General features: G+C 55.6%; 1 protein-coding gene across 1 annotated transcript; it reads right to left on the reverse strand.

The window, feature by feature from the left end:
• Positions 1–1,630: 1,630 nt before the first annotated feature.
• ARHGAP1 (Rho GTPase activating protein 1) lies at positions 1,631–19,592 on the reverse strand. Its single transcript, XM_037166163.2, has 13 exons — positions 19,487–19,592; positions 15,691–15,872; positions 15,388–15,483; positions 9,516–9,603; positions 5,825–5,956; positions 5,373–5,459; positions 5,077–5,175; positions 4,610–4,717; positions 4,462–4,538; positions 4,226–4,303; positions 3,705–3,833; positions 3,440–3,543; positions 1,631–3,330 (listed from the first exon to the last, which is right to left on the reverse strand). The coding sequence occupies exons 2-13, from the start codon at positions 15,821–15,823 to the stop codon at positions 3,151–3,153; spliced, it is 1,311 nt and encodes a 436-aa protein (XP_037022058.2). The 5' UTR covers positions 15,824–15,872; positions 19,487–19,592; the 3' UTR covers positions 1,631–3,150.
• Positions 19,593–19,617: the final 25 nt, after the last annotated feature.

Raw genomic sequence — 19,617 nt, forward strand, 5'->3', positions numbered from 1 at the left:
GCAGGGGCAGGAAGCCGGAGCAGAGCCAGTGCCCCAGCGGCAGGGGTAGTCGTGGAGGTGAGAGACCAGCTTCCTGACAGACCTCGGCAGCTGCTGTCTGGGTTGCCTCCCCTCCCCTTCAGGCTGAAGCCTGGCCCCAGGACAGAGGAGGGCTAGCTGGAAATTTCTGATGTCGGCCCAAATCTGAGGCTGAAAAGAACAGGCCACCCACTGCTGCTGTGATGGGCTATGGGAGCCCTTGCTTGTCAGTAAAGTACATGCGACACTGACTACACAGCCAGTCGCGATGCAGTGGCAAGCCCCTGGGTTCGAAGTCGTGGCATGACATCTGGTGTCCTCGCCTTCACTTGGGATCCCCCAGAAGCAAAGTGTTCGGTGTCCCCAGGCCTGATGATGGTGTCCAGCACCTCTCAAGCATCTTCCCACACTGTCCCCAGAGACCTGCTGTTGCCAAGACAGAGGTAAACTGGCTTTTGAGTCACTGGGCAGAGGCCCTGCCAGGAGCCCAACCCAAGTAAACAGCTCCCTCCCCGTCTTGTGCTCCCGTTGCCCTGGGTCACAGCCCCTCCCTTCTAAACAGTTCAGTCAGTCACAGCCAGCTCTCACCTCTTGTCCCAGCTGCCTGGGTGAGGGCCCGGCTGCACAGCAGGACCAGCCTCCTGGAGCTCCGAGCCTGTGTGCATAACCACATCCTAACAACACAGCCATCCCTGCTGCTCCGGCCTGGCTCCCCCAGCCCAAGAGGCCCAACTGAGGCCTCCATTGTCTCCTGATTGCCAATGGCAGACAAGCAGCTAACTGCATGCACTTGACCACTGTGCCAAGAGAAATTCTGGCCCACCCCCTCCGTGACAGACCACTTTTTAGAAGTTGCGGTAAAATACACATAGACATTACTATCTTAACCTCTAAATCAAAGCAAAACCTCCGAAGAGGAAGGGAAAACAGGACCTTTCAGGATGTCCTTGTGAGCAGGGGGAACCGGCAGCTCGTTCCCCTGTGACATGATGGCCACTCTAGTTACCACTGGGCGGGCACCCCGACACGCACTGTGCACGCTATTTCTCACCCTTGGAGAAAGGAAGGCGCTGTCTCAGAGGTGGGGCCTTGTATGTACTGTCCAAGAAAATCCGTACTGTCCACGCCCCCGGCCCACTCCATTTGGGGGCAAGGGCGGCCCTGGTCATAGGCTACTATTGCATGTGGCAGCTGGTGGGAATGCTGCAGGTACCCAAATGGAAGGTGACTGTTCACATGGTGAAGAGGGTCAGAGAGCCGACCTAGCCCTGGCTGGTGTAGCTGGGTGGATTGAGCATGGGCTGCAAACCAGAGGGTCGCCAGTTTGATTTCCCAGTCAGGGCACATGCCTGGGTTTCGAGCCAGGTCCTAGTATGGGGAACATGAGAAGCAACCACACACTGATAGTTCTCTCCTCCTCTTCCCCTTTCTCTAAAAATAATAACTTTAAAAAAATCTGACCTCATACCCACTCACAAATAAATGAGAGGAGGAAGGGTGCCAGATGGGTGGGACAGGGTCTTCCAGACACCCCGTCTGCCCCTCTCACACAGCCACACCACATCCCCACCCTGCCCTGAACCTCCACGCCCACTTCTCTGACAGCCTGATGGGCAGTTTCTATCTCCATTTTTATTGAAATACAAAAAGTGCAAAGGTGAAATACATGATTGGTGCCAAGGAATTCATTAAGTGTGAATGTGAACACTTGATTCACAGTACAGGCCCCCACACCTCCCAGGTGCAGACCAGGGGGCAGGGGGCAGGGGAAAGACCACATAGATCCACTGGCTCCCCAGTCAGCGGGGCTGCGTGAACATCTGTTACGCAAAGGAGGGCGGAAAGCGGAGGCCTTTACCCAAGCTAGAGACGCAGGGACTGATAGGACCAGCAGCCGTGCCAGGTCCTGGGGAGCGAGCCCAGTGAGGTTGGGCCCAGGTCCCACCCAGCTCCCAAATGGAGGTGGGCTGGTCAGTGAGGACCCACACAGTACAGGCTCTGGCCAAGGCTGTGGGGACAGGGCCACTGTGCAGGAGTTTCCCTACTGCCAGAGGTCAAGACTGCAGGGGCGGGGGAGCTGGGGATTGCCAGAGTTCACCAAGGAGTGTAATGCTAAAGGACACAACTGCAGTGAGGGGCAGCCATCATCATGGGGGCCCGGGTTTTCTGAAAGACACCGGGGCCCTGGTCAATCTAACTTTTAGCAAAATCTCCACCCAGTCCCTCCAGGTGTTCCCAGCAGGAGGAAAGAGCCACCCCAGTTCCTGAGGCACCGGGTCACCTCCAGCCAGAGCAGAGGCCAGTGTGACTCCACAACAGACAGGACCACATGAGCCTTAGGCCCAGAAACCTTCCAGAGACCAGGCTTGGAGGCTGAGCCTGCCTGTCTGATCAGGCACTAGGGGTCCCTTGGGTGGGAGTGGCCCCTATCTCAAATGGGTGCTCAGACCCAGCCCTGTCACCCAAGCTGCCAAGCCTGGCAGAAGCAGGGGTCAGAATGTCCTGGGGGCGGTGCCACTTGGAAAAGGCTGACCAGGCTCTGTGGAAAAGAAGGCAGCAACAGAAGCCAACTCTAGCCTGTAATTCCTTAGCTGTGGAAACAGCCAAGGCCGAGCCGCTGGAAGGGTGGATAGAAGCAGGGTTCTGTGCCCAGGCCTTCCCCTGGACAGGGAGGGGCCTCAGCAGGGCTGTGAAGCCAGCTCGGCCTTTCACTCCCCAGCAGTCAGGAGGGGCAGACCAGCCCCAGCTACATCCCAGCCGGCAGTGATTTGGCATCTGCACTTGCCAGGGAAAGAGGCAGGAGAAAGCAGAAAAGGGACTGCGGGGGCCAGTCCTCTCACTGTAAGAGCCAAGGCCAGCTCTGCACAGCCCCGCAGGAACCAGGGATCCAAGAAGGCAAAAGTATAAGGCCAAGAAAAATGTCTCGTGGTCACAGGGAGGCCTCCAGGGCCGGTGAGGTGGGCTGGAAAGGAGGGGAGGAGCGGCTCAGATGGCTGGCTCCAGCTTCTATCTCCCGGGGCCTCAAGACCCCGTCCTGGGCAGGAGCCCTGGGCTCCCCAATGCCAGGAGGAAGGGTCCACACTGGGGCGATCAGAGAGGGGGGCTGGTGGGCAGGGGCTGGGCTCAGAGCCCCTAGGAGGCAGTGCTAGGGAACAACTCCCCTTGGTGATCCAGCAGGAACTTGGTAAAGGTGTTGATGGGGTTAATGGCCTTGAGAGTGATGGCAGCATCCTTGGCCCACAGCAGGTTAGGGCCAAAGACAACGGCCAGGTTAGTGTTGGTCATCTTATTCTGGTCACAGAGGGCAGACACCTGTGCAGGGCAATCAGAGGGCTGCAGCGAATGCCATGGACCCTGCCCCACCCTCCCCCACTGGAGCTCCGCCCCCAGCCCCCTCATCAGGTGGGCAGTGGAGTCTCACCTGCACCAGGAAGGCAGTGAGGAAGCGCAGCACCTGGTAGTTCTCCTCGGGCAGCGTCTGAAGGGCCTGCAGCGTCGCCTCCACTCTCTGGCTCTCGTCAATGTCTATGAGGAACGAGGGCTCAGGATGCGGGAAGCCCTCACACAGGACTCGAAGGGAGACCCCAACCAGGCTTCTTGGGGGACAGGCCAAACCTGCCTGCTCCAAGTGCAGCACAGACCCCGCAGAAGCAGCTCGGAGCTGGGGAGGGAGCGAGGGCACTCACTGAGGAAGCCCACCACGTGGGGGTAGAGGTCAAAGGTGAGCAGGGGCTCAGGAAGCTCCCGAAGGAAGGTCTTCAGGATGACCGCTGGCAGGTGCAGGTCATCGTACTGGTCAAAGTCCACAGGCAGCCCTAGAGGTGGGGGTGGGAGGGGAGGAGCTGGGCCTGGCCTGGAGGCTGGCAGCCCCTTCAGAGGCCTCCCCTCGTCCTCTGTGACGAGGGGACACAGGTTCAGGCCATCTGGGTGGCGTGGACCCAGCACACGCAGTTATTTCTTGTCTTCAAATGAACCTGAACCCGGGACCCGGGAGCCTAACCCACAAGGGAGCAGGACCCATGTGATTACACCAAATGCCACGAAACCTCTGCCAGGAAGTCTGGGGCCCTCACTGACCGGGCAGCCAAGAGCAGCGATCCCCCCGACAGTCGCACACATGCCCCCAAGCACACCCCCTCCACCCCCAGCCCCTACTCCTGCGACCTGGACCTCCCCGCAGGCCTGAACGCATCCCCGGACCACTCACCCATGTTGTACTTCTGCTGCACTTCCCGCACAACTTGGGTGTTGGCGGACCTCCGGAAAATCCCCTCCGTGGTGAGAGCTGGAAATGATGGGGCCTGGTGAGTCTCAGAGCTGGGGGGCGGTGTGTAGACTCCCCCACCACTCTGCCTTGGGGCTCCGGTCAGGGTGGGTGCTGGTGCACCCTGCCTGGTGGCTTCCCCAGGGGGCGGCCCTGGAGGCAGGGGGCCCCGCACTCACCATGGGCCTGTAGGTGGGCAATGGTCTCCCGGATCACTAGCGGAATGGGCTCCTGCTCTGGGTTCTTCTCCTGGAGGCTGTGGGGACAAGGGCAGTGAGCATGGCCTGCAGCCCGCCCCAGTCCCGGCGCCCACTGTTCCATACTCACTGCTGCAGTGAGACCCCAAACTGCTGGTTGGGCAGAGGGGGCCGCGGCGGCATGGGCTTGGGGGCCGTGGCAGGGCTCTTCTGTGTGGACTTCAGGAAGTCATCGTACCTGGGGAGCGGGCGGGGTGGTCAGGCCCTCTGCCTGGCCCTGTAGTCACTGGGCAGCCCTTGTCTGCCAGCACTTGTGTGCTCTTTCGTGCGGTTCACTTTATTCAACCCTCGCTTTCCACACGAGGATGGGAGAACTTTAGAAAGGGTCAGTCACATGGCTTCTAAGTGACAGAAATGGGATTTGAACTCTATGACCACCCCCCCAGGCTGTCTCGTAATCACTGTATTGGCTTCCTCTGCTTGCCCTGGAGGTCTCAAGGCTTTCTCCCCGCTTGGCTGGCGCACCCCACACCCACGAACAGGACCATGTACACAGATGCCCCCAGGTGGGTGCGCACAGTCCCTGGCTGGCCTCACTTGAGCACTTGGCGAGGGATCCCCAGCTGCTCCAGCTTCACGTGCTCACTCAGCTCGCTCAGGTAATTCACGTAGAAGATCTTCTGCCCAAACTTGAAGCTGCCGACGGAGGAAAGGGAGAGGGTCCGGAAGTGCGCCGGCTGGGGCAGGCCTCCACTGCCCCTCAGCGCCCCACCGTGATCAGGCAGTGGCCACCCCACACGGGCCGTCCCTAGGACGCTGGCCCTCCCCCGGCACCTGCTTCGGAGTTCACGGGGTGGTGCGGGAGACCAGCACTCCGCCCTCAGCCCGCTCACCTGATGATGGGCTTAAAGAGGATGAGCAGCGTCTTGATGAACATGGTGGGGTGCACGATGTACAGGGCCTTGATGTTCTTCTTGTACCTGTGCAGGCACAGGGGGCATCAGCAGTGGTGTGCCTGGGGCGCCGCAGAGGCAGGCTTGTAATGGGCATTTTCTGATTTGACTATTCATGCAAGCCTGCAAAGTGTCGTTGTTGCTCCATTTTACAGATTAGGAAACAGAGGCTCGGAGCAGTTGTGTAACATAAAAGGTCACAGAGCGAGTAAGTAGAGAAACTGGGATTTAAGCCCAGGCCATTCCAACTTCAGATTCTTTGCATTTAATCCTGGGTGTGAGCACCTGACTCCCCCCAAGGCCTGGAATGAGCTCCCGCCCAAGTACAGGACAGCTCAGGGCCCGACTGAACGGCTAGCTCCAGAGCCACGTGCCCCGGGGCCCCCACCCACTTGCGGTCAAACTCCCGGTAGGCGTCTCGGAGCCAACTGAGCGAGGGCTTGTTGTCGCTGGTCAGGCCGTGGTGCAGGTAGAGCAGTGTGTAGTCGCTCTCCACGTACTGGTCCAGCGTGTGCTTCAGGTACCTTCAGGAGAAAAGACCTGCTTAGGCCTGCCCTGCACACAAGGGGGTCCCTTCAGACAGAAGCGGGTGTCCCAGGGTTCTCCCGCTCTTATCGCACCCCCTCCCCGGGAACCCCTGACCCTGCGCTGCCCATCGTGGCTGCGTCACCTGCCACCGTGTCGTGGAGAAGGGTTGTGGCCGGGCGGAGCAACAGCAATAATATCGACAGCTCTCCATTTTGAGCACGGGCTACAGGTCAGGAGACCAGGACTCTAACTGGCCAGAGTGTCCCCTCCCCTGCTCCAATCACTGGCCTTTTTGTGGACTGAAGAACCACATCTCACATCCCTATGCTCACAACGTGGCATCTCCCACCCCAAAGAAACACACACACAGTGTGGAGCCCGCCTCAGGCAGAGAGGTATGAAGAGAACAACCAAGAATTTCAGAAAGGGGGAGTCCAGTGGGATGCCCTCCTGCCAGGTGGCCAGCCCCAGGCCTCAACAGGATCCCCACTGGAGGCTGGGAGGCGGGAATGCTAAGGGCTCCCAAGGGAGGTAGGGAAGGGGGAAAGGGATGTGACCCAAGAATGTGACTCAGGGCCCTGATCTAACCTGGAGAACCATAACTTACTCAGTGGTCCATGGTGCTAGGCGGGCACTGAGGTGTCTAGGAATGAATTACTGTTGTGATACCAATCACTATTGCTAAACAATAACTTTGCAACGTTGAGAACTCTGCAAGGATCTGTCCCACAAAGATGGCATTTCACAGCGGCTCTGTGGAGCATGCCCGCACTTCCCCCCTCCCCCGCCCCGCCCCCTGCATGGTTTCCTTCCCTCTCCTTTAGAAGGTCCCTTCTTCTGCCTTTGTAACTTGTTCCCTGGGCCTATTTCTTCTACAACTCACTTCTCCCCCTGTGACTTTCCAAACGATCTTCCTCTTCTAATTTGAGTCTTGGCTCTGAATTCTTTCGTAGCCAGAACTCAGGTCCTGAGGTTGCTGAACTGAGGTCCAGTCGGACTCCACCGGTCTAACACCTGGAGCCATTCCGGCCCCCAAAACAAGCGAGCTCAATATACATTTTTGATTTGAAAAGACAGCTTTGCAGGTGACAGAGACAGCATCTGTCTCGTTCTAGCAACATAAAGCTATAGTCAAAAAAAGAAAATCCTGGCAGTGTGGCTTAGTGGGTTGGAGCACTGTCCCACACACCAAAAGGTCAAGGGCTCAATTCCAGGTCAGGGCACATAACTAGGTTTCGGGTTCGATCCCGACTGTGTACAGGAGGTGACTGATTGATATTTCTCTCTCACATTGATGTTCCCATCCCTCTCTCTCTTCCTTCCCCTCTCTAAAAATAAATAAAAATCTTTAAAAAATTAAAAAATATTAAAAAATAAACATCCTTTAGTGAGGATTAAAAATATTTTTTTAAAGATGGCACTTTGCAACTACGAAAGATTACTAGCTGCAGTGGAAACACAGTCATCCTTTGATGGATGTCGCAGCCCCTTGGAGGGCGGTGCGGGGTTACCGTCCGAAGCTGTAGATATTCCTACTCTTTGCCCTGGTAAATATGTCCAGAAATCTACCCTAGGAAAATAAGCAGAGATGAACGGAAACATTTGTGTAGAAGGCTGTTCATTGCAGCCTCTTTTATAATGGAAAAAAAAATCTGAGCAGCAAGCTACCTGTCCAACAACAGAGAGCAGGTCGAATAAATCACAGGGCGTCTATAAATAGAATGCCTCACAGGAGGCTCCTGCGGACAAAGCCAGGCTGTGAGTGCGGTGTCAGAACAGTGGTCACCCCTTCGGGTGGGAGCCAGAAGTGCGAAGGGAGGTTTGTGGGTGGGGCTGCCATGGGCGGGCTCAGTTTTTCAAAACCCATCAAGCAGTATACATACCTGGGTCACTTTTCTGTATGCGTTGCATATGTCAGTAAAAATTTTTAAGGGGTGTCTTTGATGACCATTTAATGCTCAGAAGATAAAAACATTAAGATATGAAACCTACTACAGAGCCCTGTATATGTTACTTAAAAAAGTAGGAAGCACATACGCTAAAATACTAACAGTGGTTTTCTCTCTGGGGGGTAGGTTTACGGGCAACTAATATAGTTTTAACTATAATATATGGTGGCACTTCACGCGTGTAGCTCACGTGATGCCTGCAGCGAGGCTGTGCGGCAACTCTTACGTCTACGGGGCTCAGGAGAGACGGGCCCGCAGGCGCACAGCCAGCGCGAGCAGAGCTGAAGACAGCTGGTCCTCCGCACCCAAGCCTCTGACACTTCCTGCTCCAGCCCCCAGACCGGGCGGACAGCTGGGAGAGCCAAGCTGCAGATGACCCAACTGAGAACAAGAGGGCAGGACTGACCCTTGTTGGACATGCCTCTCTGCTCCCACAGGGACTGTGACCAGGTCAGGTGGGGGGTGGGGAGACCTGTGGGGAACACAGGCCCGGACGGACGGCAGACGGCTTCCTGAAGCCAGATGAAGCCCCAGATTGGGTGCCACCTCCCTCCTCAGTCTCTCTCCTGGAAACTGGGTGCTTTCCCATCCCCATCCTCTGACTTCCTCATACTCAGACAAGTATCTGGCCAGGAGTCTGTCACCTGCTTCGTCAGATGTGTTAAAACTATAGCAAAACCGGGGGTTGGGGGACGTGAGACTCAGCCACCCTCAGGCTGAGCTCCCCGGCCTGCTCCCAGCTGGGCCACACACCTGGGACAAGGCTCGGCCTGCCCATTTGAGGAGTGGTGGGAAGGGGGTTCAGGGGGTCAAAGAGAAAAATGTCACACAGGGCCGGGGAGACTCAGGCCTGGTCCTTGCTCACTGGGGCTACAGAGACTCTGCACTCAGGCCCTTCCGCTGCTGTGCCCCTGGGCTGTGCCAACCCCTCACTACGCCCTCCACACACACAACCAACCGGTCAGGTTCCCAAAGAGTTGGTCTGGGTGGCGGTGCGGAATTTTCCATTTCAGGGAGTGCTTTGAACTGGTCGGGACAGGAGAGCGAGATGGGAACTGTTCCCACACAGAGGAGCACCAGGGGGAGGCCCCGCACACGCTGGGGGACCCGGCCCGCTCAGCCTGGCTCAGTGACGAATGTTTATGGGAACAGGGTTTGTCAAACTCCCACTTCCAATCAGCCTCTGGATTTGGGTCAGGAAGTTTCTAGACTAACCAGAGCTATAATACGTATTTGTCTAACAGAACCCAGACAGGATTTTCTCATATAAACGGGGAACAACCACAACCACATCGGACACCACACCATGACGGTAATCAGCCCTCACATTTGGACAGTATTTCACTTTTCAGAACATTTATGCATGCAGTACCTCACTCCTACAAGGAAGGAGGGCTGGCTGGTTATCCCCTGAAAAAAGTTTAGAAAAAGAGGACTAGAAACCAGGTCTGACTCCCCCAACATAAAACAGACCCCTTAGGAGACGAGGGGAGGCACTGAGGGAGGGGGCCTGGCAGCCCTGCCCCCCCACAGGCATGGAGAGTAAGGAAAAGGCCAAACCAGGGATCTGGGCACATGCCCCACCACCTGCCCTGAGGGAACTCACCCCAGGAGCTTGCTGTGGTCCAGCTGGTGGCTCGGGGGCATTCGGCAGGCACTGAACACAATGATCTTCCGGCCATACTTGTCATCTCCTAGGTGTGGAGACAGATGGAGCACAATGGGTAAAGATGAAACAAGAGAAGCAGGCTGAGGGCCTGAAAGGTAGACCAGTACCAGTTAGGACCAGGGCCAGAGCCCATGCAGATGCACCTCCGGCAGCTACCTGCACTCCAGGGGCTGTTGCTGGAAAAAGAGGGACAGGTTGCTCTCAGAGCTGCTAAGCTGGGGCATAAAAAGATAACACGGCTTTGGCTGGTGTGGCTCAGTGGACTGAGCACCTGCCTGCGAACCAAAAGGTTGCCAGTTCGATTCCCAGTTAGGGCCCATGCCTGGGTTGTAGGCCAGGTCCCCAGTCGGGAGCATGCAAGAGGCAACTGACGTATTCCTCACACATTGATGTTTCTCTCCCTCTCTTACTCCCTCCTTCCCCTCTCTCTAAAAATAAATACAATCTTTGTGGAAAAAAAAAAAAAGAAATAACGTGACTTTAAAAATCATACCTGGTGGAAGCAAGCGCAATGCCCACCAGCAGATAAGTGGGTAAAGAAAGGGTGGTGTATCCATATGATGGATACTGTTCAGCCGTAAAAAGCAAGGGAACACTGGCCCAGGCTACACTGAGTGAACCTTGAAAACACGATGCTAGATGAAAGAAGCCCATCACAAAGGGTTACAAATTGTATGATCCCATTTCCACGAGCTATCTAGAACAGGTAAATCCACAGAGACTGAAAGCAAATTAGTGGCTACCAAAGGCCGGGGCGGGCAAGAACAGAGCCCGGCTGCTTATGCGTACAGGGTTTGTATGGGCGTGGCCAAAATGCCAGAACTATGTCCAGGTCCACGTCACTGGGACTGCTAACAATTGCCAGAATGCACAACTAAAAATGGTTAATGCTATGTTAAGTGAGTCTCACCTCAACGTTCAAGTCACACCCTTCACAGTAATGCTGTCTTGCCAAACAATCACCTCGGAAGCCCACGCTTGCTTCAGAAGCACCCCCTATAAGCAGCACGTGCTTGGACCCTCGCTGAGGAAAGCAGCTTTGTGACCACTAACAACCCTTTCTGCTTGTATTAGCAGCATCATTGACCACACTTGCCTCTAACTTCTGGACATTTCTAAGAATCACATCCTTTTTCGTTGAGGATATTCCAAAGAATAGGAAGTTGAGAGGAGTTTGTAAGGCCGGAGGACAGTGCTCATTTGGATGTGCTCTCTCTGGGATGTCTGTGCAAAACTAGTCGGTCTGGTGGTCTGACCGTCTGGCTTTGTCATGAAGCCAGGGAGCTCCTGAGACACGCTATTTCCCCCACCCCAAGGTAAGATGCCCATCCAGGGTCAGCATGGACCAAGCAAAGCCCAGTGGGGTCAAGGTCTGGTCCCTACTCCCCCAGAGCCCACAGGGCTTCCCTGCATCTCTACCCTCAGGCCTCTCCAGTCACCAAACCACACTTGCCCAATCCTGACTGCTTTCGAAACCCATGAAACACAGTGAGTCCGCCTCCCTTCTCCCTCCGAGGACTAAGGATCCTCCATGCCTTGCTAAGTGTCTTCTCCATGTTCAATAAGCCATGAACTTGATGATCCTTCTCAGTCAGTGACCTCACTTAGCAGTCAGTGCTTTTCCAAAGTGGTTGCCAAAGCTCTAACTATTCCCTAGGGCTGGGCCCAGCATCAATGGAGACTGAAAGGAGGCTTCTGGAACGTGGGCCAGGTGGCCGCAGCCCCTGCTGGCTACGCTCCTTGGAAAGGCTCACAGGATTCTCTTGGCTCGGCTCCTGCCTTTCCTCAGGCTCACTCTGTGCACACTGGCAATGCAGAAGTGCCAGCAGCCCTGTCCACATTAGGCTGCTTTGAGCCTCCGCTGGGTCTCACACCAGACAGACCTCTCTGTAGACAGTTTGGCTCCGCTGCTCTAGACTAACAACTCCTTTGAGTCCTTAAGGCTCATCCCAGGCATAATCTCCTTCCAGAAGCCTGCATCCTGTCCTCCTTCCCCCAGACAAGTTAGCTGTCCCTCTTCATGGCTCCGAGCATGAACGCCACCCATGCTCTCACTCCCCTGTGCAACTGTTGATGTGGCTGGCTTGTGAGCAGCTCGAAGACAGGGAGTGTATCTCATCCACCGGGACTCTCTCCCGCCAGTCCAGAGCCCAGCACGCGGCAGGCATTCAATAAATGTCAGCAGCCTGCACAAAGACATCAGCCAGCATGCCATGGGGTGCGCAGCTCTATTTCTGAGTTTGTTTACGGTATCTAGGTCACCAGACCACTTTAGACAGTGAGTTTCCCAGAGCTTGGGGCAGAACTTCTCTGGACTGATAAGCAGAGAACCCTCTGCAAGGCCGTCTGAGGGGGAGATGGCGCAGCTCACCCAGCAGCAGATGTCTAAGAGCCGGATGCCGCCTGCTCTTTCGTAACCTAGCCTAGATCCGGGTGCTGGGCTCCTTCCAGCCACTGGGGTAAGGTGGTGGGCGGTCAGGGGGGAGGACCTCTGAGGTTCACTCTGATTTACTTCCCATGGGATCGGACAGGAGGAAGAAGAGCAGGCTGGGATCAGACTGGCCAGCCCAGTCTCATGTATAATCTGAAGCTTCAGAAATCCCTGGACCTCCTACCACGAACTGTGAAGGGAGGGACATCATTTGCCTACTCCCCTCAAAGCAGAGGAAATGCCCCAGATGTGAGATGAAAGGCTGGAAGGAGCATGGGCATTCCAAAAGCACAGCAGCCTTCGCTGGCTGGCAGACTTGAGGATTTAGGCAGGACAGAAAAGTCTGAGCTCCCTCAGGTTTGCAATTTGAAGAGCTAATAACTGGTGAAACAAGCAACTGGGATGAAGGGCCAGAGCCCGGGCTCCATCCCTCAGCGGGCCCAGCGCCTCATACAAGGGAAACTGGGTTCTCAACCAGGGCCCCACTGCAGGCATCCACCACCGTCATGATGTCGCACACAATGTTTTACAAGCACAGGCACATGTTTTCTAGGGAAACAGGTCCTTATCTTTCACGTTCTCAAAGACCGGCTTTAAGAACCATTTCACTGGACCGTATACTCCTTGCAGGAAGGAATGAGTGCCTTCCCTCAGTGAATCCTCGGTGCTGACCCCGGGGCTCGTGCTAGAGTGGGTGTTCTAAAATAGCCCGTTGAGTGAGGTCAGGATGGGGGTGGGAGACAAAAGAAGGAGCAGTGAGGAAAGAGATGGCAAGACCCCCTGGCCCCCCCCAACAGGTGAGGAAAGAGATATGGGCAACCCAAGGGTCTAGCCCCGCCCCCTTAAAATGCCCAAGTCCTTGGGTGACCCAGGCATTTGCCAGCAGGCAGGGCGACCACTTCTCCAAGAACATATGTAAAAAGGCCAGAACTCCCCTGCTGACCTCAGAAGAAAACAGACTTCTGCCCCGAGACGGGAGGGGCAGAAGGAGCACAGCACCAGTGCGGCTGGAAAGGGAGGGGGCAGGAGACAAGGCTCCCTGAGGAGGCGGCACACATTGGAGGAAAGCCCCCGGAGAACACCAGCACCCCTCCCCCCAATAATAAAGCGAATAAAGCCTCCGCATTCCCCAGATATCGATCAGGAATGCTCCCCGGGTGGCCTGGGTGTGAATCAGCAACAGCACTGCTTCTCCAGCAGGTGTTCTGGGGACTGCAGGGCCAGCCGGCCACCCATCGGGCCCACAGCCTGCAGAGCAGGTGAAGGAGATGGGAGATGGGGGCCAGGCAAAGTGCTGGAGCCAGCTCGCGCATTCGGTAAACTGTTAAATTGTCAGGAATACTGCAAGCCAGGAGGCATCACATCAGTAGCCTGGAATCTGTCATGGTAGAAACTGTAAATGGTACAAATAGTAGCCTTTTTTTTCCTTTTAGGAGGGCCACTTTTTTGGGAAGAACCCAATTGGACTGAGTCAAATGTGACACTGGAGCGTGACAGCCACCGCTAAGGAGGAGAGAGAGGCTACAGAGGAGTTGGGGACACAGCCCCTCCTCCATTCCACCAAGGGCTCTTTCTCTGGTTCCTCATGCCAGGAAACTGGCCCCCAGCATGTCACCATGGTCTCATTGGACGACTGTCACTCTGGCAGTGTCAACCCAAACTCCTGTCAGCAGTCGGACAGGCACGCACCGGGGACAGTCCCAGCAGAGGGGCCCTGGACCTGCAGCACTCAGCTGGGGCTTGAGGAGCCAGCATGCAGGCCAGGCCACCGCTCAGAGCCAGCCAGCCCCCTCCCCAGGCTCGCGGCACGGCCCCTCCCTCCCTGACACCCCTTTCCCTTTGGCTCTGGATGTGCTCCCACAAAGCCCCCAAACGTAATTCTTGGCTATTTCCAGCTCCCAGGCACTGCCCACTGCCAGCTCCCTGGAATGGAGATGCAATTAAGCCGGCCCCAAGAGCCCTTCTTGATCCACAGTCCGAAGGCCACAACCCAGACAGGCCAAGCAGGGAGAGCCAGGAACACACCTACCTGGCCGGGCCCCCTCAGGCTCATCACGCCCTGGGGAGACAGAAACAGATTGCAGCTCTGCTTGCAGGAGAGAGGGGGTCGCCTATGCAGAGTGGGGAGCCTGCTCTGCCTTGAGACTTGGCCTCGTAGGCCAAGAAGAGGTCAGGATAGACTCCTTCCCATCAAGCAGCCCCCCTGCCCCAGTCAGGTCCACCTCTAGTAATAAGGAAAGTTCTGAACCTTCACTTGAGTCCCCTGTGCCCAGGACCAGATCGGGAAAGAACTCTCAGCCTGCTTCAGTGGGGGTGAGAGAGGCCACAGCCAAGGCCCCCAACCCAGACCAGGGCAGGCTGCGGGAACACAGAGTGTTCCAAAGGTGTCATGGAAACACCTTTGACATTAGGGATAACCTTCTGAGCCCAGCCTTCAGGACGGATGCAACTCCCTGCTGCTTCCCTATGGCCAGCTGCCTCCTCCTGGGCCCTGAGCTAGTATCACAGGGGGTCCAGGGACCCTGTGCTCCCTGCTCCCCTGGCCCACTTCAATGCCTCAGAGCAGGGCCGTGCTGTCACCCTTGCTCACAGCTGCCTGGCCTCACCAGCGAGGACAGACAACCATTAGGGAAAAGACAAAGGACCTTGAAATTCATTTCCTCTTCCAGCATTAGGACCCTAAGGGCAGAAACCAGGTCACCAGCATCCCTGCTGCCTCGCTGCTCCTGGCGTCTTCTGGGTCCTGCATTTCGAACAGGAAGGTGGGAGTGCACTGAGGCCAAGACCCAAGGGGCGCTCTGCACCCACTCAGCACACCTACCAGGAGCCTGATGCTCCAGGGGTCCCATGGCCCCTTGTTTCCAGACTTGGAGGTAGGATTTCCCAGGAGGAACTGGCACCACCCCACTTTCTAGTAACTGATGGGGCAGAAAAGCCAACGTGAGGACAGCGGGAAGGGAGGTGAACGACCACTTCTCCAGGGCTGACTCCGCCCTCTGGGCCAGGCCCTGACACACTCACAGCGTGACCCTCCCAACAACCCAGCCAGGAAGAAATCCTTCAGAGAGCAAAGCTGGAAATCCCACCCAGGGCTGTCTGACTTTGAAGCCAGTAACTCACACTGCCTCCCACATACCATCCGCCCAAGAAGACAGGGGGGTCAGTGGGGTCAGAGGTGAACAAACTAAGTGGCTACCACAATCAAGTCTGTGAGCTTAAAGAATGGTCCTTGTGCTCAGGAGCCCGAGGGTCAGGGGTCAGACCACAGAATGGGCACTGCCTCTCCCCCGGGCCCCTTCCCTACGGCCAAGGGGACAGCCTCCTTCGGCTCGGGAGTGCAGACTCTGAGGGAAAAGGTGCAAAGCTGGGCGTGCTCACCTGCCACCTCCACAATCTGGTGCCGAGCAATGTCGTAGTAAGGGTCATCCCACTTCAGGTGAGTGACAGGTTCTGGGGAGCTGCTTTTAGAGTCATCTGAGGGACAGGGCAAAGTCACGGGATAAGCTGGGGGGGCTGGCACAGCATTCTCCCAAGACTGGTGCTCTTTGCCCCCCGCCCCCAGTAACGCTTGTGCTCCCAGCCCTACTCTGGCGCCCACCCTGCCCTCCCGCAGTCTCCCTCCAGCGGGAAGGGGTTCTCCGTCTAAGGTGCTGTGGCTGCCTGAGACCCGGCGGTGCCCACCTGACTTGGGGAAGTCGGGCATTTCATCCGACGGCCAGTTCTTCTCATCGATGGATGCCAGCTTCAGCTGGTTCAGAGCCTGGCTGGTGTCATCCAAGGTCACGTCGTCCTGCAGGTCTGAAAGTGGGTCCATGGCCGAGCCTGCGCCCCACAGCTTCACCCCACAGAACCTGAAGGGAAACCTGGGGGAGAGCAGTGGGGTGGCAGGTCAGTGATACCCTCTTTCCACCTATAACCGCTACGGCAAGGCTGCGACTCCCTTCTCCCTCGTCCCTGTTCCTCAACACTCCTCATCCTTGCCAAGAGTTCCATGTGGCTCCTGGTCCTCCTGGCGCCACAGTTTGTTGGCACGTGGCCAGAAAAGGCAGCTGGGACTGAGGATGGCACAGCTCAGCGCCTGCCTTCAAGTCCTCCCGCTGGACAGGGAGGGGTCGTGCCAAGCCCTGCACTGCCCACCACCCAGCCGTTCAGTCATGCAGTCGCAGCTGCAGAGGGTACAGGCCTGTGCCCCCTCTCCTCAGGGGTCACAGAGCACAGAAGTCTTCAGGTCCCAGCAGCTATGGGGTAAAGGCAGTAGAAGGACCCAAGGAGCGGAGGGATGCTCCGAGCCTCCAAAGGGCAGCTGTGGCCTGGCTGCTCCATCTCTGACCCCGGTCCTGGGGAAGAGGAGGTGGCCAGAGACCACAGCATCCCAGAAAATAGGCCATAGCCGACGTCCCCTATGGAATTTGCCCCAGGACAGGAACCAAGAGCAGAGAATGGAATCTGCCTGTCAGTAACAGCAGAAAATCTGAAAGCTCCTGGGTCGCCCCCCACCCCCAGCCCACTCTGATCTGTGCAGAGCTCCAGACCCTAACTTCAAGATGGCAAAGGTCAACAGAGGGCCACAGGGATCAGAGTGCACAGGTGGGAAAGGGGGAAGTTCACGACATCATCAGAGTGCTGAGATACAGGAGGTGAAAAAGAGCAGGCAGAGAGGGAGAACAGTCAGACACTGGGTCTGACTATAAGGCAGCGGGGCTGCATGCACCATTTGCCCTCTGCAGTAACGGGAAGAAGCACTTCCCTCTCCCATCACCAGCCTACCACACGGGTGGTGAGGGAGGGGATATTCAATTCAACCCCCTCAGTGCAGCCCCAAAGAAGAGGCTGCCTAAGCTTGCTGCATTCCTGAGTCCAAAAAATGACATATATGGTCAGAGAACCCGCAGGGCAGATAAGGAGTGCAGACAAGACCAGGCACAGGTCCGGAAAGGAGAGAACTGCCAGCCGGGATTCAGACCCGGAGCCCCTCTGACGTGACAACCTCCTGCACATGTCACAGCCGCGGACTCTGGATGGTAAACTGGCTCCCTGTGCCTAGCAACAACCATCCAGTTACCAGGGCAACCACACTGATTCAGTGGCAAAAGCTGTTTCAAGCTCCTGAGCCAAAGCTGAGCAGCCAAAGAGCGCCCCCAACCCCCCAAAAAATCTTTTTCCTCTTCCTCTCCTCTGGCCTTTTCTGCTATCCTTATTCACTACTTCTGCTTGCCACCAAAATATAAGTCTCTTCCCATGAACCTCTACTATTTGGGAATGCAATTCTCTCCATGAGCACTACTGTGCCCCTCACCCCAGTTCCCCCATTTCCCTTCTACCCTCTAAGGCAGGTGCACCCCAGTCTTGAGAAATCCGCCCCTGATTCACCGACATACTCAAGAGGCTGTGAGGGCTCGGCCAAAGGACACCCACCCCCGCCCCCACTGAGTATCAGGGACAGAATTCAGGCCAAAGTAACCCAAAGGCTCCAGACCTGAGCCTTTTCTCTGTGCCCTCCTTCTGCCTGGGCACCAAGAGCTGCTTCAGCCCAGCCCACAGCCATTCAGAGGAGTCTTTCTGCACACAGCAGACGCTTGATACAATGGAAAAGGCACTCAATGTGGTATTTGGAGAACTGGATTACAGTCCTGCCTAAACCAGTGAGTGGCAAAGATGCTGGACAGCCCTTTTCCTATCTGGTCCTAAACTTCCTCATCTACAGAAGTGAAGGTTCAGAAAAAGGACTCATGGACATGGATGCCACCGTGATGACTGCAGGGGAGAAGGGGTGGGTGGAGGTGGAAGAGGGTATAAGAGAATAAATGGTTATGGAAAAATCCAATTAAAAAAGAAGGGAGGGATCTTCCCAGAAATAGAATTCGCCAGTGCTCTAAAGTACTTGTGCGGAAGTGAACAGGATTAGAAGGAACAGCTACAAACTGAAGTATGTGTGAGGGAGGGGGAGGGCCACCCTCTGAAGGGAGCCAAACTTGAACTCCACCTCTTTTCCAGTAACTCCTCTATTTTGTCAATTCTCCCAGAACTGACACCACCACTACCACACACACACACACACACACACACACACACACACACACACACCAACCTCCTTTTCCAGAATAACTAATCACTGTTGTTCCCACCTCCCAGCTGGACTGGCCTCTCTCACCACCCTCCAGCCCACAGCTGTTGTCCGCCCCCCTTCTGCCACGGTGAGCCTGGAAGCTTAGCTCCCTCACTGGGACGGTGAGCGAAGCTAGTGATGGAAAGTATCCTGGCAGCCTAAGACTCCAGGCATCTATGAACCCTGCTCTACTCTGCAAAATACTCCTTACTGGAAGAATAATGTTTTCCCTTCTCAGTAAGTGAAAATCTCCAGACTCATGTTATGCAGTTTTTATGTAGAGGTTTTAAGTTCTGGACTTCTATGAAATTCTGATGAAATTTATTATCTTTTTCCCTAAGAAAAATCAGCACTTGCATGAAATCTTGCATGGAATTTTAAGGGGTTTACATGCTCTCTGAGAGACCCTGATTAAGAACTCCTGACCCATTCAGAACTACATCTGACACGTGTAGATAGATGCTCAGTCACTTGTTGAATGACTGAATTAATTCATCCCCTGAGAAGGGAACCAACATTTGTTGAAGGCTGTATAGCACCATGAACTAGACGCACATTATCTTTTAACTTCACATCTGCACCAATAAGACATGAACTACTAGGCCCATTTAACAGTGTGAGGAAATTGAGCTCCAGAAAAATAAGCAAATTGTATAGGGTCATTCAGCAGAGTCAAGATTTTAACCCCTATCTGTCTAATGTGGTCTAACTGTGCAGGTCAATCCTTCAATACTTCTTTAAGTGACTGTCATTCGTGCAATTCTCCAGATTCAGAAAGGCTCTACAAAAAGGCAAATGAAAGCCTCTCCCCTAATCTCCTTAGAGAATAATAGAGATAACAACTTGAAATCACATTCTCTAGTGTGGGGATTGTCCTACTAGGAGCTCCAGAATTGTGAGGCGCAATCCTACAATACAATCGCAAGACTTTCTACTACAATGACGTTTGCACAGAGCTCCATGGTTTACAAAACCTGGATTGGGTGCACTGATTATGAAATAGATGAAAGTATGGCTTAATAATAGGTGGCAGGGTGGAACACTTCTGCCTCAAGTTTTTCTTCGCATTTCGCCAGATCGGACAAGGGAGAGAGTTCCCTTTCTCATGGGCTTGCTCCATGATGCCGATCCGACCTGAGCTGTGCACTAGGGAGAGCAGGAGGAAGGCAGTAAAGGAAGCTAACTCACTGTAGATCAGGGAGTGGGGCAGAATTCCCCAGCAGGAAGGCGAGGCTCCCAGGCCCCATTGCACCCGTGCTCCCTTTTTCGGATCCTGTAGAATCCTCCCCATCCAGATTCCATCTCTTCAGAGGATCAGGCCAGCCCCCCCCTCCCCCCACTACCCTGGGAGACCCGCGCCCAGCAGCTCACCCTGGTCCGGCAATGCTCCCTTTGCCACGCCTGTCAAAGCTCGGCAAACATCCGGCTCCGCTGTAGAACGAGAACCACCCCCTCCCTGTCTCCTCACTCCCCAACCACTTCCGCCACACCTCCAACCTACT

Source organism: Artibeus jamaicensis, unplaced genomic scaffold, assembly GCF_021234435.1.
Source record: "Artibeus jamaicensis isolate MK-2021 breed Jamaican fruit bat unplaced genomic scaffold, CSHL_Jam_final contig_797, whole genome shotgun sequence".
In the NCBI taxonomy this organism is placed as follows: Eukaryota; Metazoa; Chordata; class Mammalia; order Chiroptera; family Phyllostomidae; genus Artibeus; species Artibeus jamaicensis.

Bases quoted from the DNA above. Each gene is read 5' to 3' on its own strand.
- ARHGAP1 (XM_037166163.2), bottom strand. From the start codon at position 15,823: ATGGACCCACTTTCAGACCTGCAGGACGACGTGACCTTGGATGACACC. The intron at 15,484-15,690 runs GTGGGCACCGCC...CCTGTCCCTCAG, and splicing joins GCCCGACTTCCCCAAGTCAG to ATGACTCTAAAAGCAGCTCC. The intron at 5,957-9,515 runs GTGAGTTCCCTC...TTTCTCCTGAAG, and splicing joins GACCACAGCAAGCTCCTGGG to GTACCTGAAGCACACGCTGG.